Source organism: Phasianus colchicus, chromosome 3, assembly GCF_987193195.1.
Source record: "Phasianus colchicus chromosome 3, bPhaCol1.hap1.1, whole genome shotgun sequence".
Lineage (NCBI taxonomy): Eukaryota > Metazoa > Chordata > Aves > Galliformes > Phasianidae > Phasianus > Phasianus colchicus.
In genome coordinates this window covers 57,192,398-57,218,875 of record NC_143438.1, presented here as the reverse complement: position 1 = coordinate 57,218,875, position 26,478 = coordinate 57,192,398, and the positions used below count along the sequence as shown (strand labels likewise).

Genomic DNA, 26,478 nt, shown 5'->3' with positions numbered 1-26,478 from the left:
TGACTTCAGTTAAAAAAGCAGAAACAAGGGTGTATGTTTGTGTGGAGCCTGATGTTTTGTTGCCTTCACCAAGAAGCCATCTTGTGCCACCTTTAACAAGAAGGGATTTAGGAGTCCCTCATCTGCACACTTGTCCCAGTGACATTAAATTTCAAGCTTTAGAAGGACCTGTCTATGGGAAATTCTAAACCAACATGAGGAAACCCTTTCCTGTGAGAATGACAAAGTACTGAAAGAAGCTGCCCACAGCTGTTGAGGGAGCTGCTTTAGCAGGGATTGAACTTGACCTCTATAGAGGTCCTTCCCAACTGCTATGGTTCTGTGGTGAGCCACTCTAGATTTATCTGAACAGTCTGAAGAGCTGTAGGAGAGGTGGGAAACCTTGTCACGTCAAACCTTGTTGCATTTGTGGATGGCTACATCTGCTTCTGTTGAGAAGCTGGTAGGAATAGCTGTGCACTCAAAGTGGTGAAAAAAAGAAGTATCTAAAGATAAGCTTTCAGTAATATGTGAACAATGAGCTTCCTGACAAATATTTTCAGTCTTGCTTTTAAAATCAGGTGTGTGTTAGAGTGCTTCGAGAAGCACAGCAAGGACTGTGATGGCACTAGTCAGACCGGAGGGGGTGAGCTGGGGCAGACAACAGAGCAGGGGCGTACGTGAGGCTGGTTGGCCTTTGCACGTCATCAGCTGTTCGCTCTCACCCATCATCTCCCTGCGTAGCCCAAGTGCCCTTCTGACCCTGGGCTCTTCGAGGGAACTGAGGGCTGTGACTCTCCCCTGTCTTCCTGATCGCTTTTTTAATGCCTCACAAGCATACCGCGTGGTATCCAACAGTTACACAGCAGCCACAGTAACTCTGTATAACTTTCGATGGAAATATTTACACAGCCGTACCTCTCCCCCAACCCTCCCTCCGGCAGCCCGCCCTTCTGTCGCTCAGCCCCCAGCTCTCCCTTCGTCCCAATAAAGCCCGCCACATCCCGCCCAGCAGCGGCGGCGTGGATTCAAGTCTTACGCTGTGCGACAGCGCCTCCTGCCGGCCGGAGGGAGCATCGCCGAGCTGCGTCCGCCCAGCCCCCTTCCCATCGGCCAATCAGCGCCCGCTCTCCCCCCGCCCAAAATGCTCCCTGCGCCGCCCGTGCGGGGGCGTCCGGCACGATCGTGAGCGGCGAGGTAGCGGCGGTTGGAGGCTGAGGGCAGGGCGGGGCGGGGCTCGGTGCGGGCGGGGCGGCACGGAGGTGGGCGCGGGCTGCGCCGGTGGATGATGGCGATGGCCAGCTGGGGCAGTTAGCGTGCTCCCACTGCGAGGTATCTAAACGCAGCCCGGGTGCCGTTTGTTTCTTAAGCTTCTGTCGCGCTGTCTTGCTTTGAGGACCTTATTTTCTTGCGAAGCTGCTCTTTGTTTTCGTTTCTGTGTGCTTTCGCTTGCTCTGTGAGAGAACGGTGTGCCTTTTTTTTTTTCTTGCGAGTGCCTTCGCGCAGAGCAATGGATGACGAGGGGAAAAACCGCGTCTCTGTGGAGCTATCCGACGCGTCGGAGTCAGGTTCCTTCCTGGACCTGGTGGGTAAATCCTCACCTAGGAGTCAGCAGTCGTCTGGCGAAGAGGAGCAGGAGGGGCGGATCCGTTTTGTAGCGCATGTCCTGTGTAAAGGAACGGGTGGAAGGGCTCGCTGCGGGGAGCGAGAGCTCGTCGCAGCTCTTAGTGGGAGGAAGGTGCCCCGTGGTGCTGGGGAGCTCTTGAGAGTCAGCCTGGTGGCTCGACGTGCTCCTTGCGAAGTGGAAGTGCGCAGCTATGGGGCGGCAATTAGAAACTAAAGCTTGAATTCAGTACTGAGGGAGACCAGAAGGTGGAAGCAGTGCAGTTCACGCCTCCCGTAGCGTGCTCTTTTAAAAGCCATGGTGCTTCATAAACGCACATCATAAAAGCACAGATTTAGGACATGAGGATGTCAAGAAGCAAATGACAGCTCTGACCTTCACAAGGAGAGAGGGAGGCATTAAGAACAGCAAATAATGCATCAGAGGTGTATGATGACATCGTTTGGGGGGTGTTCTGTTGAAAAGTGGCCACTGTAACAACACTTTTATTTTTGTCAATAGGCCTACCAACCTCTGAAAGTTTTCTTGAGAGTGAGACCCTTTTCTGTAGCAGAACTGGAAAACCATGAAACTCAGGTTGGTTGTAGAGTTAAGAAATAAGCTTTTATTCTCTGCCAGAGAACACCTACTATTGTAAGCTGGGACTTTTTATAAGAGTCCTGTAGTTATTTCAAATGCTATTAGTGGGTGCTTGTGTGAATATGACTATCGCCATTTTTTCTAATGTGCACAGTACAGACATGCACACCTGTAGCTCTGTGAAAGTCCAGTGGTGTTATTTCAAAGTAGTAGTCACTCTTATATCTACCCATGGCTCATAAAGCAAAGAAGTTTAAAGAAAGCCATCAAACATTTCTAGGAATAATGTAGGTACTTCACCCTTGAATCAATGCCTGAAATCGCTGGTCCTGCTTGACTCGCTGCTCTTCTCATCAACAACTTTTTCTGTAACTTCTACAATTTATTCTGTCGTTCTTAGATGCTGCAGTGTTTTACACATCCACGTGCAACCACACAGGAATATTGCTCTTTCTCCACCCCTTAACACTGATGCAAATAATTTGTTAAGCTGTTCCTGGAGGATGAGGTCTCTGCAATCTTATCTGTCAGTCCTGATTTTTGCAAGGCCCTATGGGTTTCAGTAGACCTCTTGTTCCCTACCTGTTTGAAAAAGGATTTAATTTGTTCTTCTTTGCTTCTTAAGATGTCTTATTTTATTTTATTGTTGTGTGTGTTCTAGTGTTGAATCTTCTAGAGTTGAAAGTTTTCAGTAGGACTTTTTTGGCTAGTATGCATTGCCATGGTATTTCCAGTCTGGCGTCATTCAGCAATCTGAGCTGGCTATAGCACTACACTGATTTACAAAATTCTTTTTTGGAATGGGAAAATTCAGAATATTTGACCATAAGTGAAACTACTTGTGTGCTCTTACATGCAGTGAGGAAAGAAAGTAAATGCTGAAAAAATTTTAGAAGCTGTGAGGCTGGCTGGGGAAAATGATGAGAGTGGCGTGGTACCAGCTGGATTTCAGTTCTGCAGATCCAGCTACTTTAGGGCTTCTACTCTACTGGAGGCAGCTGATGGATGTGCTGCTGGTGTAGGAGTCCTCTGTAGTTCATGAAGGGATTTAGTACGTCTGGCCTGCGTTCCTGATCCTGGCAATGTGAAGAGGATGTTAGAGAGTATAGGAGGTCAGAGCCTGGTACAGTAAGTAACTGGTCTGAATTCAGTACCAAGCTTCTTAGCATGGCTAAGCCAGTTGACAAACTGAGTTGTTAATTGAGACTCCTAGGAAAAGCAAGCAGTATGGCCTAGGTGTGTGCTACATGTGTATTATATGTATGGCCAACTCTGGCCAACCTCTGAACACAGATTCCAGGTTTAGCTACAACTGATAATCCTTACTGCTGATACGTCAAAACACTGGCAAGCTATATTGATGGTTGGGTGTAAAATCAATTTTCCTGTAATATTGCATTTTATATTTATCTAGTTAAGTGAGCACTGGCTAATTGTATCTTGCCTTTACTCAACTGAGAAAATGCAATCAAAGCAGATCTGAAACTAATTCAGGTTCCTTCACTACTAACAACATCATCTATCAATCAAATTTACTTCATGTATGCTATTTGTAGTTTGTTTCACACTAGAAATGATTTAAGGGGGGAAAATGGTATGTTTCTTTATATCTTTGTTTCCATAGCTGTACAAAGTTCCAGTTGTGAGATGCTAGGGTTTGGAAAAGATGAGTTGTGGGTGGAAAGGAAAAGATGTGGTGGAGAAGAGAGGGAAGAGTGAAAGGGAAAAGAAAAAAGAAGGGAAGAAGATGAGAGGAGGAGGGAGGAGATGTAGGGAAGAGAGAGGAAAGGAAAGGAGAAGGGAGAGAGTGGGAAAGGGGAAGAAGAAAAGAATGGAGGGGGAGGAGGGAGAGAGGCAGAAAAAGTAGGAAGAGTGAGAGAGGAAAGGAGAAAAGGGAAAAGAGAAGAAAGAAGGTAGAAGGAGGGAGTTGGAGAAAGTGGAAGAGGAGAAAGGGGGGAGTGAGAAGAAGGAGTCGGGAAGTAGAAAGAAATTGCTGGAAGGAATCCAAGTAAAAATTTAAACCTCTTAGAAGATTCCAGGCAATTATCTTAATTTTATTTATTTGCTTCACATAAAAGCCAGAAAATATCTGCGTAGTTATTACATACCTCAAGAGACTATCACCCTAAACTTTGCAAGTTTTTATAGATCTCCTTCTCTCTCCAGATAGGCTTCTACCTGAACAATTCTGTGGGATGTTTTGGTTCATCTTTTCTTGTTTTTAAGGGTTGTATAACTATTGAAGATTCCCAGACAGTAATTCTTCATGCACCCAAAGAATCTCCTGCAATGAAAAACTGTGAAAAAGGAATTGGTCACTCTGTACATAAATTCACCTTTTCTCAGGTAAGCAGGCTTTTTCTTAATTTTAATTATATAGTTAGTTGTATTTTTCAATTGAAGACTTTCTATGATATTGTATAATTTGATTTTTCTTCTTTGAATTACACAAGATACTTTTTCCTTAAAAAAGCAAATGGCTTACATTTAGACCATTGTAACTGCTGATTTTCAGCAGTCAATTGCAGTTGGTACAGAGCAGGAAGGAGTTGTTCATTGCTAGCAGAGCTGTTGAAAGTATCCATTGAACAATATGCTTAATGAGTGGTATTCTGAGCAGATAATTTTAGAAGTAAGAAAACATTAAAAGATAACTAAGTGCAGGTTTGAATACTTTTTAGGATTAAGCAGGCATCCTATAGATCCCAACATAAAATGTTGAATTCATTTTCAGGCAAGGCAGAAAACTAATCAGTTATCTTCTAGTTGCTACTGTTGAGTACTGTGATACGTTAAACTTCTTTGTGTTTATTGCTTTTTTTTTTTTTTTTTTTTTTCCATTCCCTTCTCCGAGGTCTTTGGGCCAGAAACTACTCAAAGAGAATTTTTTGAAGGCTCAACAGAAGAGATTGTGAGAGCATATATTAATGGAGTAAATGGACTGGTATTTACTTATGGTGTTACAAATGCAGGCAAGACATACACTATCCAAGGTATTACTTACCTACCATAAAGCAACTGTAACAACCAAGTCAGGACTCCATGAGAAGCTTGTACAAATACCTAAGTTTTTTTTTTTTCTAACTTATTTTAAGGAACATCAAAAGACTTGGGTATTTTACCTCGCTCACTTGACATGATTTTTAACTACATAAGAGGCAGACAGTATCTGAAGATGAATTTTAAACCATATTTGAGTAACGATGTCAAGAAATTAGAAGAGGCACAAGTTAAACAAGAAGAAATCATAAAAGCCACTCTTCTGGCATCACTGAAAGAGGTCAGTGACTATATACTTCCTAATAGTTTAAAAATTCATAATAGAATAGTCTTGTAAATGTTTTACTGTTGAGTCTTTAGATTTATCTTAATTTACAGCATGGAATCTTTGTCAGCTCTGGAGCAGTAAGGCAACTGGCTATGTTCAGGACTGAGGGTAAACTGGAAGAACTTTCCACAGGGGGCAGCACCACACAGTTCAACACAGAAACTGTTGCAAAGCCTGGATTCCCATATAGTAGCAGTTGTGACACTGGTGGCACTGGCCCTTGGAAAGTCTCTGAGAGATCTGAGGCCAGGCCAGGCTGGATGTGGCTCTGGGCAGCCTGGTCTACTGGTTGGCCACCCTGCACATAGCGGGGAAGATTGAAACTAGATGATCACTGTGGTCCTTTTCAACCCAAGCCATTCTATGATCTGACCTGTCTAAAACCTTCTTGTTGCAAAGTGGATCTTTCGGGTACCAGCACCAAGACTGTAGGCAGGACAGAGAAGTCTCTACAATGGCAGCTGTAGCGACTGTATTCTGTTATTTGCAGAATAAGAAACAGCTCTTACCTGAAAAATGAGCGCTCTGGTGTATTTGGTTGTTCTGTACTCCTTATTCCAATCACCAGTTTTCACAGGCTGTCTGTTTTATTTTTTTCTAATGTCCAATCGTTTACTTCTGCTAAATCAGAAGTATAATTGCATATATTTAATGCCAGAATTCAGTCATTTCAGCTGATTATGATTCAAAGCAAGTCTGAATTAATTCTGAGAAGTGTAGAAGTAACAATTGCCTGGGTTTTCTTTTTTTCAGTGGTCATTAATACCAACATCCTTGTAACTCCAGTTAGCTCTGAAAGAATATCCTTCTATGACTCACATGTAAAATTCCACTCTAAAGTCTACTGTTTAAATTAAATTCTGTAAACTGAACTTGAGGCAGTCTAGTCAGCTTTTGAGATAAGACCTCAGATGAAAAACCTAGAAGGTGCTGGAGAATGCATATTTATTTCAAGAGTCTTAAAAGTTCACTCGTATTCTATGCTTGTGTTTATGCATTTTTGGAGGGGGTGAAAAAAAACTGACAAAATGGGTAAACATTTTGAACATCTTTATGGAATCTACAAGCTTGCAAGAAGGAACAAGCAGGAACTCGAGGTCTAGAACAGGAGGTCAAATACTGTGTTTGAAAGAGAACTTGATACTTCACAAACATTCCTTTCTGTTAAATCACCTTCTGACTTTGCTAATAGTTTAGTTACAGTAGATGATCTAGATGCTGATGCACTACAGTGAAAAGCAAGTGAGACTCCACCGTCAAGAAAGAAAGGTAAAAATGCATCTAGAAAATAATGCATGACAAGAACTTGTGTATGTGTTGTGATATGTCTGCACACATAACTCAGCTGTCCCCCTGCTGAAGACATGCTGCTTGGTAGCTTGTGAATAGCATAGCTGTTTGAATGCTCACTCAAGCTTGTAATCTGAGAGCAGATATGGTTTGGTGAGCTTGGTTTTGGTTTACATGGATTTCGGTAAGCTTTTTTCCCAGGCTCAGTTTACATGTCATGCAGAAAGAATCTGCTGTTGCTTTCATTCTCTCTTGAAACTGCTCTGAATTACTGTAATACACTTGTATTTAATGTTCTCCTCTTTATGTTCGTTACGCAGTATTGGTGCAAAAACACACGTGGCATACTCCTGACCCTCTTTGCTTCCCTTCCCTTTACTTGTTTTTCTTTTCCCCTGGATTAAATGTTGCTTTTTAGTGGATTAAAAGCTGCTTTACTTGCACTTCCATTCCCACCTGTCCTCTTACTCAGTACTAAGTATTAACTTCTGTCATAGGCAAGCACTATCAGTCCTTGTTCCTGCTTGTTTTTAGATAGTTGTCTTTTCTGTAGTCTTATGATCTGACGAATAATATATAATACAGTATGTAATTAATTCTGTTGAAGCCTCTTTACGAAAGTTTATTCAACATCATATGCATAAATATTTTTTTTACATTGTCTTGACATACATACATGTATCACACAGCTAAGTCCCATATCCTGCTATAGAATTTTACTTTGTGCTTGATAAACTGTAAATAATTGGAGTCCCTTCTTGTAATTACTCAAGCAATATAAACACACTGACAGTGCAGAATCAACTAAAATAAATGGAAATAAAATAGCATATTTATGTTTAAAGTGCAAGATCCTACTTATCTGTAGATATTCTATGTTAAATATATCAAGTGAGTTACATAGGCATCAATAGGCTTTCCATAATAAACTTACCCCTGGATTCTGATAGTAGAACACTGCATTGCTTTTATGCATCTGTTCCCCTCTTCTACTGTAAGGTGAACCTCTCTCAAGACTGGATTTTGGAAGGTCAGTGTGAATGGTCTACTGAAAGCTTATACTGGTGTATAAGATATGGGGAAGAGATGGGGGGCAGAAAGGGAGGTAATATCCTAAAGATATAGGAATCTCTAAGTAGTAGGGACTGCTACTTTGTTTCACCTGTTGTCCTAGAGGAAATTTTGATGCATATGTCTTGATAAACCTCAGTAGGTTTTTAAATTTTGTTGATGTGAAGAAATTCAGCAAGGGTGTATACTCAAACTATGCTGTTATCTATACAGGATCTTTTTTTAATGGCCTTTTAACGTAGTTAAAGGCTGTGGTTTATCAGATCTTTGAATCCCTTATAAAGATTTCAATTGTGTGAGGTCTTAAAGTAAGTTCAGCTCAAATGCTCACAGACATGATACACGTCTGGTCTATTTATGTTTAAGTGACCTCTGCTGCTTCAGTCTGTCCTCTGCTCCATATCCTGCCCCCTGCCCCTTGAAGAGACTTGCTTCTCCAATATGGTTTGTTTGACTAAAATATTGGTCAGACTTTAAACAGCAGTTCATAAAGGCATTCTGGGTTGTCAGCCCAGTATTTTTAGAAGCATTTCATTTACAGCTTGAGTAAAGTTAGTTTAACAGTTTGTTACTTCAATATTTAAAACCTAAATACTAGAATTACTGTCATGTTTCACTTCTGCTAGTCTCATTGTCTGTTTGGATGTAACCATCTCTTATTTCCTCAAGGAGACTGAAAGCATCTCAAATACTGTTGCAAATATGTGTCACATGGAGCCAACTTCTTCCAAATGTACCTCAAGAAATCTGCCTTCACTAGGTAAAGTGGAAAATTGATTCGGGGAAAAAAACAGTTAGAAACTCTTGAACTTAGAGTGAGTTTATAGGTAGATTTAAAGATCTTAATATTATATCTTTATTAAATTTAAATAGCTGAACTTGGGAGGAGGAATGACAGTGTAGCTTTGCGCCTTTTGTGGGAAGAGGGAGATCTCAGTCTGCAAAGCAAATGAACAAAATGCTGGAAGTTTGCAGTAGAGGGAGGGCAGCTTAAATCCTGTGCACGTACAGGTGGCTGCTGTGAATGTTCTTAGAGTACAGTCAGTTATCCTGTACTTCATATCTCATTGTAAAACATCTTATTTTAAAAGTTTGTCTTACCTTGGCATGAGAGACCACTAAAATTATTAGAGGTTTATCAGTATTGTTGTTTGACCACTGAACTAGTTTTCCTTTTTGGTTAGCAGAGAAGAATTGTGTTCCAACTGACGCCTATCAGACCAACATACAACAAAGAACACAAGTGTCTGTGTGGGTTTCTTTTTGTGAGATTTATAATGAGTATGTGTATGACCTCTTAAGTGTATTATCTACACTAAAAAATCAGAAGCGTAGAGTCTTAAGAATTTGTGAAGATCAAGGAGGAAACTCTTATATTAAAGGTAACAATATTATTTTGTGACCTTGGGCAGTTTCATGGAGTGTCTTCGATCAAAAGTATATGTGAAAGGTCTCTTTTTGCAGACTTGAAGTGGATTAACATTCAGAGCACTGAAGAAGGCTGCAAAATACTAAAAATAGGAAACAAGAACCGAAGCTTTGCTTGTACTAGAATGAATGAGCAATCAAGCAGGAGGTTTGTTCCTCTAATTATAAGCATGCTCTGTCTTTTCTTTTAAGGAGAGGAGGAGGGGGAGGGAGGTGAAAACTTCAGAGTGCCTATTAAATGAGCCAATATTCAATAATATCTTAAGACTTTCCTTGATTGCTCTGGTTCTGTTATGACGTTCTGAAAGACAGCTTGGATGAATGTAGAGAGGCTCTAGAACTGTAACAGTAGCAGTTGTTGTTGTTATTCAGTGTCTTTGGACAACCAAAATGATCAAATCACATCTGTTTTGAGTGCCAATGGTACTGTGCTCTTTGGCAAGTGTTAACCCCTCTGAGCGGGGATGGCTGTGCGAGGACTTCAAAGGAAAAAGCTGGGTAATTCTTCATACTGGCAGTATAATTCCTGGAAACCTGGAGCCTGTCAGTAGGGAATGTAAGAAGGAATGAATCTTGCAGTGCCTTTTGGTGCTTCTAGATTTTCTAGGTTCTGTTACATTGCATTTTTGTAGCTGAGTTTACTCGATCTCTTAAGAATTAAGACACCCCTCTGGGAGAAGGGTCAGGGAGAATCTGGTTTAACTGAGTAGGAGGGAGTATATGAAAAAAGTGGTATACTTTCTATTGAAACTATCTTCCTACTTGTTTTTAAAGTCCTCTTAGTAATTTGCTCTTTAACAGTGGAAGGGCATGCTGTACATCTAGTTACTAGAGTCATAGTGCTACTGAGACTGCTGCTTCTCTAAAAAGAAAATTATACTGTTTTGTATTAAAGACAGCTTCCTTCAAATTTCAAGTGGTACTTCCATGTGACTTTCACTCAAGATTAAAGTAGTGCAGAAAAGAAATGTGTGCTTGTCTGATAGACTTTTTGTGCCTAGAATATTATTATTTTTGCTCCAGGGAGTACTCTGACTTCCGCTTAGCTTGTTCCCGAACTGTTGCTGTATGTTCTTCAGGTTTGTGTTGTTTTTTAAGAAACTTCTCTTGAATTGTGGGTTGGTGATGAGGTGTAAAGCACTGCTTTAAATCTGTCCTGGAAAAGTTTGTCTTCTACAGTATGTGTTTCCTGATTTACTGGATAAAATGGGGGACAGGGCTTATAAGGTTGTGGAACTTTCTCTTGGTTTCACATAAGAGATCTATTATTCTGTCTTTGTAGCTTGATGTCTAAAACAGAATAACAACAGCTTTTCAATTATTAGAAATCCAACCTTTCTGGAAAACAGGGAATAATTTTGAAACTCAATGAATAACTGTGTATGTTAAGAACTAGGCAGAATTACAGGATTGCTGAACCTTAACTTATTCCTCAACCTATTCATTTCTAAGAAGTTAATACTTCAAATTTAATGAGTTCATGTACTCTCTACATTTTATACACTAAGTGGCTATGTGAGCATTCATTTTCTGATCAGTAAACTCCAGAGAATTAGCTGCTTCTTTCTCCAAGACAGCTTGTAGGTTTGATGTGATGTTTTTCCCTCTCCTTTTATTGAAAGAAATGAAAAGCCACAAAATACAACTCCTTTTGCTGCTTTTTGCTGTTGGATGAATGCATTGCATAGGTAACTGATGTAAATTAGTGGGGTTGTTTTTGGCACAGAATTTTCTGTAGCATACAAATATTGCTTCAGTGTCTGCCTAATTCTTGTAATTCTAGTTTATTAAAATGTCTTCTTTTACATTCCAGTCACAGTATATTTTCAATCCGGCTACTGATTCTAACTGATGAATATCAACCACATGTTCTTGGAGTTTCTGAGTAAGTAAATGCTTCAGCTGACTACTAGAATGCAAGTGTTTTTGAAAAGTTGATAGGGTGTAAGCATACTAAATTGCACTATGTCCTTGGTGTTTTTTTTTTTTTAATTTAAAAAACGAAAAAAAATCATCTGAGAGCTGAGAATGAAATCCATACTGCTCTGGTTTTATAAAATTGGCTGGAAACCTGATAGGTACAGGAGTAAAAATAGTAGAAATATTTCTCTGTATCTTACTCTACGGTTTAGCTGAAGGAATCTTTATTGGGAGAATGCCTACACAGCTTTAAATGAAGCCTATAAGCAGACTTCTTTGAATGTGCTGAATAGAGCAGCAATCTTATTCAAGAATCTTTATATTCACTGGGAAGATAGTTCAGTGCTGTTGTTTAATACTTTGCATAGTGCCTTCCAGATGAGATACATAAGTACAGATCACTGTAATCTAGGTTGGCTGAAATGAGTCACACTTCTACACTTGAGATATCTGAAGGAAAAAAGAGATGCAATTCTGTTTTCATACTATTTAGAAACATGATTGTTTATGTGTTCTGGATAATCCTTCCATTCAGGTTGACTTTCTGTGACCTAGCTGGGTCAGAGAGGTGTAATAAGACACAAGCCTTCGGAGACAGACTAAAAGAAGCAGGAAACATAAATAATTCTCTTCATATCCTTGGAAAATGCATTGCAGCACTGAAACAGAATCAAAATCCAAAGTAAGTTGTAAGCAACATGCTGAGTGTTAGGTTGAAAACCTAAGTATCTCTTTATGCTTCTATGAAGGATTCATGTGTTAAGTGGAAAATGTGAATTTCCAAAATCTTGTTAGCCTTCTTTATTCCAGATATTATGGAGTACCTGAAATTACCACTTTCTTTAAAACTACACAGAGAAAAAAAGGCAATTAAGTAGAGGGAAAAAAAGTCAATTAGCAGCAAGACTACCATCCTTTTTCTTTAGCATTTGCATATGAGCCATACACTTTATGTACAGAGCTTCTGTTTTGTTCTCAACCCCTCAACTTCCAAGTTATAAACAGGTGGACTCATTAGGCAGTTGACAAATCTCTTGTAAAAAGAAGCTGAAACAAGACAAAAGCTGTTTTCTAACACTAAGTAGCAGTGATGCTGACACTTTACATCTTACTTTTAAATAATTTAACTTGTTGGAGAGCTTATTAGCTCTAGGAAAAACCTTGCTCTTTGCGGTGAAATAGTTTAGCTTTAAATCCAAGCATCATACTTAGCTGCTTCCGTAAAGAGAAACAGAATTAAACCAAGCTACAGTATTGCACAGGCCTTTTCACATATTTTATTCTGTTTCACAATTTCATTATTCTTTTTTTTCATGAGGATGAAGCCAAGCTATATTCCATTCAGAGAGAGCAAATTGACTCGCCTGTTTCAGCCATTCTTTTGTGGAAAAGGCAAAGCTTGCATGATTGTAAATATCAATCAACATGCTAATACATATGATGAAACGCTGCATGTAATGAAATTTTCAGCTATAGCCAAACAGGTAAGAGCACACCTGATTTCCCTGCTCTAGAGTCGTAGAACATCCTCAGTTGGAAGGGATCCACAAGGATCATCAAGTCCAACTCCCAGTTCTGCACAGAAGCACCCAGAAATCACTCTGTCTGAGTGCATTGTCCAAACACTCCTGGAACTCTGGCTGTTGGTACCACAACCACTACCCTGAGCAACCTGCTCCAGTGCCTGACTGCCTTCTGATAAAGAACCTTTTCTAACACCAAGCTTGACCCTTCCCTGATTTTCATGCTGTTTCTTAAGGTCCTGTTGCTGTCACCAGCAAACAGAGCTCCCTGTGAGGGGCTGCAGGCCACTCCTCACAGATGTCTCAGAGATTTTTTTTGAATAATTTTTAGTTGCAACTTTCATGACAAAATAAGAGCATACTCTGAGGCTCAAGCTTCTCTAATATGCTGTGACATTCACAGTTATGTTTGCTTAACTAGGATGAGTTGCTGGGTATAGTATTTCAGGAAGCAGTAAATGCTTTGCAGTGTTTGCCTTGAGCTTTTTTATCAGCTTTTCAGGAAAATATGCTGAAGCTTGATGTTATTTTAATGGGTTAGGAAAACACCTTTCTATGCATCCCCACTATATTTTCTAGTAGATCTTTCCCATTTCCACTTTGCTACAATACTGATGTTTTACCTTTTTGTATTTTGTCTGCTAAAAGCCATGAGCAATTTTGTTAATGTTCTTGTAATCACTGAATATTGTAATTACAACAATTTCTGCTACTTCTTCCTGCTATTCTGACATCTGCAGTATTGATGGCATTGATAAATCAATGTGTTCAACTCTGGGTTTTTCAGGTTATCCAGGCTGTCCTACCAAAAAGTTTAGGTGACTTTCCACCAAAGTTAGTTGGAAGTGATGGCAAACCTATTGTACGTTTCGATGTGAACACGTCTGTGGTTGACTTTCCTGACAGTAATGAAACCTCTGCAGAAGAGGAAGTGGACATCACCATTCTGAGTCATGAGGTAGACAAACATCTATTAAAAATTGTACGCAAGTCCACTGGTATTAGCTCTGATATTAGGAGTGTGCTGTAAGAGGTATACTGGAAGCTGTATCAAATGAGAACTGTAAACTTTTATGTTTAAGACACATCATTATTTAGCTGCTCATGCTCTTCTGAAAACAGCAACAAGATGTGGCATTTTAGGAACAAAGCTATGCAATCTAATGGCAGTATACTACCAGCTGATATTTGAATGCCGAAATATACCCACAATAATTTTATTTTATAGCATAAACAGTTAAGATGGAAGGAGGTTGGCTTAGCAGTAGAAGAAATTCAGATTTGATAATGTTTAATCCTTGGTACAGCCTCCCTGAAAAGACACACGTAGAAAGGCCCTCTGTGAATGTCTTGTTTGTGTTAATGCCTGCATATTGAAATGCACATCTAGCTTATTTTCTCAACTGACTTTTGTTAAATTTAGGATCTCTTGAAAACTGCAGAGAACCTGAGAGAGAAGCTAGTTGCAGAGAGGCAAAGCAAACTCCTTCTGGAGGTGAATGTACGTAGAGAGATGGCAGAAGCAATGTTCCGACAGCTGCTGGAAACAGAGGAAGCCTGGAGGCAAGTCATATTACAGTCCTATTCAAAACTGAAACAATGCCCCATTTATAAATACAGACACTTATGTATACATGTGTGTGTATATGTAAGATATGCATGCTTGTGCTGTTTTGAGAAGTTAGGGCTGGCTGGTTTCAAACCTTCAGTTGAAAAGGGAAGAAGGAACGTTACACTGTTTTACAGATCAGCTTCTTCCTATGTACAATGAAAAGGTAATGTTGCTTTCTGTTGAACTTCATTTAATTTGTAATTACAAAGGTTGTCCTGTCTTGTTATCCATACTTAATAGATGCAGAAAACTGTTATTTGAACTCAAGGCATGTGATCCCTCTCAAACAGGCACTTGGTCGTTGTATGCTAATATGTATGCATGTGCTTCAGGTGGTTTGAATTCTTTGAACTTTCCTTCTGGTTTCTTGCTCCTGGATGAATTATGAAGTTTTCTTGTTTTAGTATCCTAATAATGCAGGCAGCCACAGTAATTTGTTACTAACTTGGGGAATTTTTCAAGTGTATCCAGATTGCTCAAGCTGAATTTACTTCCTCTTTGCTTTTCTCTTCTTGAAATCAGTTTCCTGCTGTTTGAGTTACTAACAAACACTTACTCAAAGTTAAGTTGTCAACTGCATGCTTGATGGTTTAACACCTGCACTGTCTTAAAAATTGTTGGGGTCCTTTGTCCAAATACACAAAGCTATTAGTGATGCTTTTTATCTGTTAAACAGACATTCTGTCTCTGCTGGGCCAGTTTTTTAAATTGTGGCAAGACTAATGTGTGCCTTCTGTAACTTGAAATAATAAAGGACAGTGAATTTGTCATTTCTGTTTAATGAAAGAGCAAACCATGAAAGACATCTGCCCCTCTTGCCCAGCTTCCTTGGAAAAATGCTTCAAATATCAGGCCTAATTGGGTGTAATGATATCTACCATTACATGCTGCTGGATTTTTTTTAATTACAATTTCTGTTTCTCAGATCTAAGACATGACCTAAAGCATCTAGTTTAAAATATTATGGGGACATCTGATTTTTTTTTTTTTCTAGCAGTTGCAGAAGCAGCAGAGACTTAGCTACAAGCACTTGTGCATCTTTGATGTATCAGCAGACCTTAAGAGTTTGATTTCAGATCCAGATTAAGGTTTTTTTAATCTTACAAGGGATAAAATCACTTGAGCATTTGTGTTTCTGACTGCTTGTAGAGGAGGAAAAGAGGAGTATGCAGAAAGGGAGCTGTTGTCTGTTTATGTGAGATAAAGTGCTTGTGACTTTTGTGTGGACAAGTTAGCTGACGAAGGTGTCTCATGATGATGAAGCACTGCGTTCCTCTGCAGTAGCATTTTCCATCTATGTGCCTGCTTCCTGCTGAAATGGGATATTAATATTTAGTATTAAGTTACCAGTTTTTCAGTTGTGAAATACAAAGTTTAGTGTCACTGGAGATTCATGCACCTGATTTAAGTGCTTAGGTACAACAGTGTGGCAAACCATTTAAGAACCACGGATGCTTTTACTTTTGATCTGCTGCTACTATGACTTTCAGCTTCAAATAAGAGCAATATAGTTTGTGCTGAGATCTGTGGCTGTGTTTAATAGGCATACTTCTGTTGACACGTTGAAGAGAAGGGATCAGAATATCCACATCAGGTCTGAGTTCTGGGATTAAATGCACATTCTCCTATAGCGTGCTTTTTGGTATACTGAAGCATTATATCTTGATGCAAATCTGGTAGGATCTTTGAATATTAGAATGACAAAAGGCAGAAAAATACTTCTTAATCTCTTACGTTCACTATCTATAAATCAGATAAATAACTGGTACTGCAATTTGGTCATGTGTAATCAAGTTGTAGTAGCTGGAATGCTCATATATTAAATAAGACTGTTTCCTTCTCAGTAACCGCTTGGAAGATATGAAAGACAGTTATGAAGAAAAACTGGAGAGCAAATTTGAAATGTACAAAGAAGCCATCAAGAAGCATGCATACATGTGTGCAATGGAACAAATTGAAGACCATTATGTTCCCATAGAAGAATTTATAGCTGAACAAGAGAAAGTTGAGGTATTACTTGACTACTGCTAAAACCTGTGTGCTGATAAGCTAACTTCCCAGAATTGCTCAGGAATTGTACACTAACACTGAGCATTCAGAGTAACTGTAGTGGTTCAGCCTTGCTAAATCTTACTGTAGGGACAGAGATTTGTCTAATAATACCTGTAGTGCATATCTAAAATTCCCAATCTTTGAGGGCAAAGATTCAATTAAATCCAAGTTGTATTTATCTCTGTAATGCAATGATTACAACACCTTCAGGGCTATTGTACCCAATAGTCTGGCATGTGAAAATTCTTGGAATTGGAGGGTGTAGAGTAAAAAGCTGATCTGAAAGGGCTGGTGGGCAATTTAGCACAGGATATCTATTTTATTTATAATGGTTTCTAGTCCAAAGTTCTAGAAGGAGTTTACATGATAAGAAACAGTAATGAGAAATAAGTGCTCTCCTGCATAAAATTTAACATGAATATACTCACACCTAGGACTATCTAGTGGCTGATGTCAGTAATGCTATTCCTTTGCACAGCACAAAGAGTGTGCAGATCCTCAGAACTGAGTGAGTATCCTGTGTAAATAACTTCCTCCTGTAATCAGAGTGACATTCCTTAAAGTGATTTCTCAGCCACAATCATCACAACTTCCACCCAAAATGATTTTTGTAAACTGCATATGCATATGTAGTATAATTAGAGGACAGGGTGCAGTGCATGGGGTTGAGTCGAAATTTAGACAAATTCTGCCATGTCCTCTTCTTTTTTTCAGGATAGAGAGAGTAAAATATTGCAGTTAGAAAGGCAACTTCATGAACAGTCAGGAAGGCTGTTGACTCTGGGAAGTCCAAGTTCAGATATACTGACTACTGAAAATGGTATGGAACCAGGTGGGAATCTAACCTGGCCATTTGTAATTCAAATTACTTTTTGTTTTCTGTATGAAAATCAAACTGCTTTTGTCTGCAGATCTTACAGACAAGATGATGAAGAGAGCCAATGAAGGACTGCAGAAACAATGCATGGAGAAAGATGAGGTAGCTCTTGCTTACTATTTAGCAAATCTGGGAGTAGCAGTCCTAAACTCTGGCATGGTTTCAGTACTTAAAGAACTGCGCTGTAAGAGGGAAAAAAAAAAGCATGAAAATTCCTGCAAGTGGGTGTCAAGTTTACAAAAGAACCCATTATTTGATTGTGGATGATTCATGCCAGAGACTGGCTGTGTTCTGACTTCAGTTTGTTAGAGGTATCTACTACTATGCTAAGTCATGTGGCAATCAATGCAAGGTTGGAGGAGGGGAAGATGGGGACTAATGTTGGAATGCATTGTAAAAATTGCCATGGCCTCAGCGCTCTCATTTTGGAAATGCTGCCTTCTCACACACAGGGGAGCAGCTGAAGAATCTGGTGGCAGTTTAGATCTAGAGCCAAAATACTACTTTAAACCAGTATGGAATTCTACCATCCACTTAAATTTAGGTAATGAGTGAGGTCTCTCTTGAAACAAACAAGATCCTTCCAGTTCTGAATAGCATGTAGACACTGAAGTTGTGGGCTTCAGTCTGTGTTATGGAAAACAATATTGTTTTTAGAAAGATATTTCTGGTCTACGCATCACACAACCTTTTTGCAAGGCTATAGCTAGTTTCCAATGTTTAAAGAAGATGGAGGGGAGGGAAACAGTGAGGCTTGCTCCTTTCACTAGTAACAAATAAGAGTAGGATTTAGAGAAACAGTTCCAGCTGGTTCTAATATACCATGTAAATGGTAAGGGAACTTAAATCCATTCCTATTGAAAAAGTATAGTCCAAAAATAACTTTTCCTTACCAAATTTAATGTCTAGTTTTATGGCCCCGGCATTTATTTTCCACTCCTGGTCTTGATAGCTCTACAACATTTTCCATTTCCTATGTTAGTTTCAAATTTTGATGCCAGAAAGCAAATCTGGCTTCAGTGCTTGATAAGAGCATTCAGTATTGATTCTTTTCAGTTGCCATGATGCCTGGCAATAACTGGAATGAACATAGATTAAAGCAGCTACTTTGATTAGTGCCCTTCCACTGCTTTGCCTCACAGTATCTGTGCACATGTGAGTGATTGACTACTTTTCTTCCCTCCCACTCACCTTGGTCTGTGTTTAACAGATTTTATTTAGCATTCTAGAAGTTTTTCCTACAACTGTGTTGATGTAAATCCATGTAATATTTCTGGTTTGGAGTGTTTTTTCCCCTATGAAGACAATCTGTCAATATTAAAATCCATCTTTCCATCAGAAAGTGAGGTTTTCTGTTGTAACTGCGCTCCAGAATATGAGATGAAAGAGAATTCTTCTAACTACTCTTATGGAAAAGGAGCAGGTTGTTCTAGAAGTCTGTGCTGATCTTCTTTGGTTGCCAGGTCTGTTCAATCCATTAGCTTTAGCACAATGGCCCTTGAACACTCTGGCTATATGGCTTGCTAGAAATTGTGGGTTTGGACATTAGGATTTGGAAAAAGCAGTCTTCATCTTGGTTACTTTAATCTTAGTTTGCACTATTCAGTAGTAATCAGAAAGGCTTTCAGTGTATGTACCAGTTCTAGTCATGAACTAAGCTCGCATGAAATATGATGTCTTAAAACTTGAGTGTGTATGGGTTCTATTTTCAGCTTATAAAATCTTTGAAGCTTAAAATACAGAAATTAAATGAAACACTGCTGGAAGCTAATGAAGGCTACAGAAAAATGGCAGAAGAGAACAGCAGGCTGAAGCATACAATCATGCTTAAGGTTTGTCAGCCTTTTCAAAATAACTTTAATATGGCTTGTTTCTGTAGTTATGTTGACTGTTTCTATGTGTTTGCACATGTAAAAACACTGTTCAGTCTTAATAATTGTTTTTGAGCTTACAGCCCTCAGATTTCACACCTTGGCTTTGTGTCTGATGTTATAAAACTCCTTTCCTCTCCTTTGTTAAAGACTCCTTTATTATTAAGTGATAGACTTAGTCAATAGAGAAACTGACTGTGCTGACAATTCTTGCTAAAGATGCCCTAACCTGTTGTCAAGCATAGAAAATACAACTTGGAACTCCTGCAGAATTCTCTCTAATCATGATGCATTTTGCTGAAGACAGGCAAACTGTTGGTACACTAGTGTTAATGCAACAAAACCTGTGGGTTTTGGCTTGAAACCTATCCTACCCCTCCTGCAGAGGTGGCTGAGCTGGCTGATAGTGTTGGGCACATATGGCTGCCAAAGTAAAAAATGAAAAATTGACATCTTGATGTTTTGCATCTATGCCTCATTTGTAAACAGCAAATGAAACCATGTGGCTGTGTTTTTTTTCTGTGGATATTAAATTACATTCTGCATTGAAGTTCCAAGTCTGAGATGGAAAATTAATTATATTCAATTTTTTTTTTAATTGGTTTGAAGACTTAGGAAGATGTTGTCTTGTTAACCATGAAGTCTAGAGAATGTCTTTAAGACTGTGTTCTACTCACTCAAAGAAAGTTATTCAGTTCTGGTTAGCAGACTTTGTAACTATGATATGAATTTTGATTTGACCTGTTTTATTTCACTAGTAAGCTGGATACTGGAAAAATTTCTTTATTTGGTTCCTAGAACAAATGAAATTGTTTACATGGTGTGGCTGAGCATTTTAGTGTCAGTTTATTCAGTCAAACCCTAAGCAGATCTGTTGGCCCAATAGTTTGCCATTCTCTTAATTATGTAAAAGTAATCCAGAAGAAACAGGTGCTGAATAGCCACTTGATATAGTAATCACAGGGTTGTTTACTGAAAACAATTAAATTGTCTGAAATAGGAAGTCACTTGTATGAAAAAGACTTCAGAGTGTTCATGCAGCTAATGTAACCTTGTGCTCACAGGATCAAGAAATGAATAGTCTCCAGAACTGGGCTAAACGTGTTCTTGAGCTTGAAGAAGCAGTGTCTTCCCTGCAAAAAGAACTTGACGGACGCAAAAAAACTTCCTCTATTGAGGACTCAAAACAGCAGAAACCCAGGAGAGGTTTGTTGGCTAACCTGAAATCCACAGTAGCAGGTACTGCTGGCACATCTCTTGGCAGAGGCTGGGGGAAGCATGAAGAGGCTTCAACCTCAAGAAAACACGTATTGTTTGCTCATAAAGCAAAAGAATAATATTTGATTAACAAAACTAGTAATTACTGGACTGTTTTATCAATTTCATACTGTTGTTAGGTGCTTCTTTTTCTACTCTTAGATGCCCTCTTCGTTATTATGTTAAATGTTTTAAACATTTGTCAGTTAAGTTGTGCTAGGTTTAGAGCTATGTAAGTATGAACCTGAACTTCTGCTTTTATGGTTGACATGGGGACGTTATTTGAAATGGATCAATATTAAAAATCAGTATATTTTATACACCTTAAATTTTTAAGTAACTGCTATCAAGGTCTCTTGTACTTATATGCAATTCACACAAAGTGGAATATTCTTCATCTGTTGCTTGATACCTTTATAAATTATTTTCTTTTGTTATTGATTCATAGAAATGAGATGGCTTGTAACAAGTGGCTAAAACAGCTTGCTTCTTCAAAAATACCATAACTTTGACCTGAGAACTACCCTCCTGGGACTAAACTGACCAAATAAGACCTCATAAAAGAAACAAAATGAAGTCTTATTTATCTTCTTGCTATTTTTTCAGCTAACTTGCTTTGTAAAGAACTTGTTTTAATATCATTTAAATTTCCACTATGTGTATATGTTAAACTTCAAACAATTTATTATAAATAAAACTTTCAATTATTGTTCATTTTGATATTCATTATACGTTGTTCATTTTATAAAGGTTATATTCAGTAAAGCCAAAGATTAGGAAAGATCATAAGGAAACATAACTCTAGTTGTAACTTACCTGCATCTACCAACTCAATGTAAAGCAAGACTGAAGCATGGTAAATCTGAAAATAGATTTCTTACAGCCATTTCAGTCTGTGAGAGTGAAGTTTTTTTAATTGCTGGGAAGGTACTGTGCCTGTAGGAGTTGAAGAATTGTTCTAAAACAAAGCAGAGCTCTTATGTAAATTGGAATAATCGGTTTATTCTGTTTCTCATGATAGAAGGGAACTCAGTTTGGAGTGAGAACCTTCCCTTCATGCAGAAGTCACTAGGTGGTGCAGTTTTCCTGCATGACACTGTTACAGCCCTTTGCTGATGTGAATGCTCCTACAGTTTCTTTGGGGCAGGCTGTTCAAATACAGTGATGAACAATTGCTCTGGTGAGTCTTCAGTCTGTCTGAAGAGGTGGGACCTGAGCCAGTGCTGGTATTGTGTGTTGAACAGTTTCTGTTAAATATAGGTTGTCTTGCAACAGTAGTTCTAAAAGTCTACACTCCCTACTGGGTAGAGTTTCTAAAATATTCTTCTCTGACACAAACTATTCCAACTACTGAAAAATATTTTGGTATTGCAGTATGATATGCTGAGTGCTGATCATTTGAATGAGAAGTTTAAGTACAAATTGCTCTAGGACAACAATAGTCAAACTGTAGGCTAAAGCTATATAATATTTCAAATGATCTCCTGCTGTGCTTTGACACACTTGTCACTGATCTGAGATTTTATGTGAGCAGCTTGCATAATACTAGCAATAATCATTTATTATCTGAGCAAGGGCTGTTTCCATGTATGTTCTGACTTCCCAGAGTACTTTTGTTGATTTTAGGAAATGGTTTGAAAAACAAGGTTGTGGTGTCTCTTTTTTTTCCCTTTTCTTAAATTAAAACAAAACCTGTAGTGAAGTTCTTACCAATTTTCATCTGTAATCTTTTCCACAGTGTTAAAGGATGTTACATTAAAGGATGTGGAGGTGCTGTTTTAAAGGACAGCTGAAGACTAAATCTTTTCTTCCCCTTCAAAAAGAAACACAGAAATGCAGAAATGGCTGGCTGCTTCGGTGGCTTCAGGCTGAACTGATATAAAGCAAGCAGCATCCATTAATATTTACCATTGTAAAATAAACTTGTTAATGGTAATGAACAGATGTTTCACGTGAAGCTACTGCTACAGGCAGAATATCAGGCTTTTTTTTGGTCCCAAGTTACTACTGTACAACTTGTTTCAGACTAAGTGTTTATTAAAATTAAAAATCACCATATAATAGAAACAATATTTACATATTTAACTGATAGTCTGCTTAAACAGCACAGTTTGACTGAAGGAAGCCAATGGAGAAAAAGCAACGATTGCTGATGCTGCTGAACTTTAGCTGCAGGCACACCAAAGCTTAATGAAAAGAGTTTGAAGCTTCTGCAAAGTACCGTTTGCCTGAATAACTGGGTAAGGTGAGAGGTGGCAAAGATGGCCTGGGTTTCAGTGCTGAGAGCCAGTGTCACCAAAAGAGAAAACAAACATCTATACTGTAGGTGCATTGTAATCGCACTAGCTCATCTGTTTGGTCATTTTGATAAAAACAATTTGATATATAAAGCATAGCAAACTGCATTTCCTTTTAGAACTACAGATTTATAGAGGAGGAAAGTTTATAGTGTCTCTGCAATTTACCTTAAAATCCCATTGCATCTCTCCACAAATTGGTTTGGGCTGTGCTTGAGCTAGTTTCAGCTTTAAAACAGCTTTAGGGTTAGTTGATTGAAGCAGCAAAAATTAAGAAATATTCTCAAATAATCACAGATGATTAAAAATTAATCTTAAAATATTTTCATGGGTAGCAGTGACTGCAATGAATGTATGAACTTCCTTCACCATCCTGTGCTTTCCCATTGATTTTAGATGATGACTTGTGGGCCTTGTGGGAAACTGGAGGTTGAACACAGAGCTGCACATGCTGCTGAGTCTGCCTTCATGGATGCTCTTCTGCATCCGAGGTGGGTGTTACATTGCTTTGAAAAGATTCTAAATTTCATGAGGAACAGCAGTAAAACAACTGTTTTCAATGTAAAGAACTACAGCCATAGCCCTTCCTTAAAAGAAATCATTACACCATTTAGAAAGTCTGATAAGAGATGATGGTATTCACTAGTGTGAAATAACAAGGATACAGAAACAATTTTAATAATATGCTGCATTTGTCATGACTTTGTCATGAAGAACAACTTAACTTAAACATGTAAGACATGGGGTTGTTCCTTTTTCTTTTGAAAGCTGCTGTTTGTATATGGCTTTTATAAAGGGATTCTCGTAATGCAATTCCATGACTTTGAGCCTAAAGCGGCTTTGAAAAATGGCACAGGTGAATAAGCTTTCCTTCTGTCTCCCTTCCCAATCCAAAAGGTCTGCTGAGTTTGGGATGTTTCTGCAGCTGCAAAACACCAAGCATTTAAAGAGAACTTCTTTGACCACAAAAAAAGCATGATTATTTTGCTGCAGAGTTGCTCTTTCCTTCAGCACTCCAGCTTCCACACTCGGTTAAGATGTCCAGACTCAAAGTAATTGGTTACAGCAGTCTGTCCAAGTAATAGTCTGTGCCAGTGATCCATGACAACAGGAAAAAAGCGTTCTTTTTTTCTATGGCTGCTGTTGATATTGCCCTTCTGTTGCTGTGTAGAAATCATCAAGTACACTCTGTAGGTAATCAAATGTTGGCCTTTCTTCTGCTTTGTCTTTCCAGCATGTTTTCATGATATCATAAAGCTCAGCCGGACAGGTTTCCATACGTGGCATTCGGTACCCACGCTGGAGAGCGACCATCACATCTGAATTGCTCATACCTTTAAAAAAAAAAAAAAAAGTTTTGATGAAGTTTTGATCCATCCTGCCACTGTTTTCTCTGCTTTGGTGAGAGCCACAGTCAGATGCCCACCCTGGCCACCTGTGTCATTCTTTCCTTTGTGTCCCTAGGCGCAGAGGTTCTAACCTGCTTGCTCTATGCCAACAGCGAGCAGCATAAGTGTCTCACCTCAGGACCAATCCCTCCTGTTAATGCAACCTTGCTGGATTAAGAAGATTTCAGATTTTTTTTTCCTACATTGTCTTTTGCGTAACTTGCTGATTGCAAGATAATGGACATCGCTGATACTGTTACATGTAACAGGCAATTTCCTCTCTTCTCTTCCTCATACTATTTGCACTGTGCAAAGACATCAGCTGTGCTGAGTTTTGTTTTGTTTCTCAATTATTGTTCTCTCTTCCTTTTCTCAGAAAAAGAACTACCAGCAGTGCAGCTTCTGTCTCATTTGCCTCTCAAGGACCAGTTCTGTGAGGGTGGCCTGCTATCAACTGTATACTCCTCCTCATGTTTCCTTCTAGTTTCCTCCTTTCAGGTCCTTGAGAGCTTGGTTCAGAGTGGTTTGATCACTTTACACTTAGAAGGCAATCCTTCACATGCCTGGGCCAACAAGAGAACCGCTTCCTGCCTTTCAGCTGCCCCTTCCTCTGCATAGTTTGTGCAAGCCAATGGAGTAATTATGCCAGGACCATCTTTTCCAAAACACAAGACTCTAAGCTTTCTACATTTCAGGGAATGCCATTTCTTCTCCTGATGACACCTGTGGGAAGCACCTGTGTTTCAGCCTGGATATTTGCCTCTATCAGTGAGAACTTTATCTATACGGAGAAGGGCATTCCAGCCCTGACAACTGCTGGCATGAATGCTGCATGCAGGCAGTTCTGCCCAAGACTCCAGCTCTTCAGCAGGGGCATGGGATGTTTTCACAGAACACAGAGTTACTGCAATATAGACAAAGCAAAACTAAAATAAATACAGAAAGCAAACCACTACAGTATTTTTACAGAGAACAGTGATCTGAGTGCTTGAACTTAAAGAAGTTTAGAATGTACTCACTGAAATAGTTGGTCATATTATGCAAAGCCTTAGCTAGCTACAACACATGGAGACTGATGCTCCTAGGCTTTTGTGTTGAACGGGACCAGTGCTGGGGGTTAAAGTACTTTTTTGGCTTGTGCTTAGATCTACTGTCTTTAAGGAATAATCGCTACATGCTGAATGCCAGGGACAAGTAATGCTTTAGTTAACTTACTCAAACAGTTATTTTTTCTTCAAGTTCAAAAGACAAAGCTGAAAAGCCTTTTGTCACTACTTTGTACTAAATACATAATGAACATACTTGAACATGTGTTTTCTTTAAAAAAACAAAACACCTTACCTATCTACCCTAAACTCCTTGTAGTGCTCTCAAACTAGCCACTCATTCAACTTTTCCATTTTTTTTTTTCAGCAAGAATTACCAAAACTACACCCTAGTCAGTAAATGACACACATTTGTTGCATTTGTGTTATGCTTACACTCTAGATTTTGTATGGGTCTGTTTTAATTTACATTGTGGTACCTGCTAAGCTTCATAGATAGAGACATACTTCTGGATGATAGAGCCCAGGAAGTGATGTGAACACAGCAGTATGGAGGAAGAATCCCAGTGCATAGAAAATAGCGCATCTTGTGAAGAACAGCTGACATAATTGGAATGCAAATGTGTCTGTTTCCAATATTTGACATACTGTATAATCACCTGGAAATTAATTTTTAACGACCAATTCAACTTCCTTGCCTACAGATCTGTGCCATATTTCAGAGGTTTCCTGAACCTATCGTCCCACTACCTGCTTTGAGTTTCTCTGGAAGAAAAACAGCTGTTGGAATTTAGGAACAAAGATCACAAAAACTCCATCTCTTTTGCCTGGAAATCCTTCCTACCCAGTTGTCTGATTAGATTTTCTTTGCTAGCATAAATCACACCCTTTCAAATGCAGCTTTATGCTGAAACTTGCTAGTTGCCAGAAATACTTCAAAACATTATTTTCAATTAAGTGTTCCCATTAGAATTGAAAAATCCATTTACTGTTCTGCCCCAGTGGCTGCTAGTTACATCCTATAACTTATTCTTGCCATGCTGGGGTAATTTGCCCAAAATGGTCACTTTTCTTCATGTGAAATAAATTGGTCATCCACTTATTTTGCTGTCCTAATGGTTCTTCAATGTTAACTTTCTGTCTATTAGGTGACTTGGCTTACACTTTTGTTTAAAATAGACATATATCCCTCTTGCAGCTTAATGCAAACAAGGCCTGAGAATTATTAAAATCTTTCACTATGCAATCAGAGGCTTCCCCACCAAATTGCTGTCTGACAAATGAATCCACAGTGTATGGCTTATTTATCATGCTCATAAAAATGTTTCCATACTTA

At 38.9% G+C, this 26,478-nt stretch overlaps 2 protein-coding genes across 9 annotated transcripts in view; one reads left to right on the top strand and one right to left on the bottom strand.

Moving 5' to 3' along the window:
• The first annotated feature begins 561 nt into the window (after positions 1 to 561).
• Positions 562 to 20,971, top strand: LOC116242211 (kinesin-like protein KIF20A). Of its 6 annotated transcripts, none has more exons than XM_031612865.2 (19): positions 562 to 1,176; positions 1,473 to 1,564; positions 2,105 to 2,179; positions 4,409 to 4,528; positions 5,037 to 5,175; positions 5,278 to 5,462; positions 8,541 to 8,631; positions 9,056 to 9,253; positions 9,336 to 9,447; positions 11,113 to 11,184; positions 11,755 to 11,901; positions 12,538 to 12,703; positions 13,530 to 13,700; positions 14,166 to 14,305; positions 16,199 to 16,364; positions 17,121 to 17,238; positions 17,318 to 17,385; positions 18,996 to 19,115; positions 20,219 to 20,971. In XM_031612865.2, the coding sequence occupies exons 2-19, from the start codon at positions 1,490 to 1,492 to the stop codon at positions 20,489 to 20,491; spliced, it is 2,436 nt and encodes an 811-aa protein (XP_031468725.2). In that variant the 5' UTR covers positions 562 to 1,176; positions 1,473 to 1,489; the 3' UTR covers positions 20,492 to 20,971. The 6 variants fall into 6 exon arrangements, with proteins under 6 accessions (XP_031468725.2, XP_031468727.2, XP_031468728.2 ...); XM_090137600.1 differs by lacking the exon at positions 562 to 1,176 and adding an exon at positions 1,228 to 1,311; XM_031612867.2 differs by lacking the exon at positions 562 to 1,176 and having other exon boundaries at positions 1,211 to 1,564; positions 9,059 to 9,253.
• Positions 20,972 to 21,073: 102 nt separating this feature from the next.
• Positions 21,074 to 26,478, bottom strand: part of LYN (LYN proto-oncogene, Src family tyrosine kinase) — a 48,423-nt gene continuing 43,018 nt past the window's right edge. For all 3 annotated transcript variants that reach the window (XM_031612872.2, XM_031612871.2, XM_090137601.1), the window contains one exon: positions 21,074 to 24,042. In XM_031612872.2, coding sequence (XP_031468732.1) covers positions 23,840 to 24,042 — 203 coding nt within the window. In that variant the 3' untranslated portion in view covers positions 21,074 to 23,839. The remainder of the gene's footprint in view (positions 24,043 to 26,478) is intronic.

What these genes read in the sequence shown, in the direction of transcription:
- LOC116242211 (XM_031612865.2), top strand. Translation starts at nt 1,490, where the DNA reads ATGGATGACGAGGGGAAAAACCGCGTCTCTGTGGAGCTATCCGACGCG. An exon ending in TTCTGGCATCACTGAAAGAG is followed by an intron (nt 5,463 to 8,540) that starts GTCAGTGACTAT and finishes TATTTCCTCAAG; the next exon opens with GAGACTGAAAGCATCTCAAA. An exon ending in AATGAGCAATCAAGCAGGAG is followed by an intron (nt 9,448 to 11,112) that starts GTTTGTTCCTCT and finishes TTTACATTCCAG; the next exon opens with TCACAGTATATTTTCAATCC.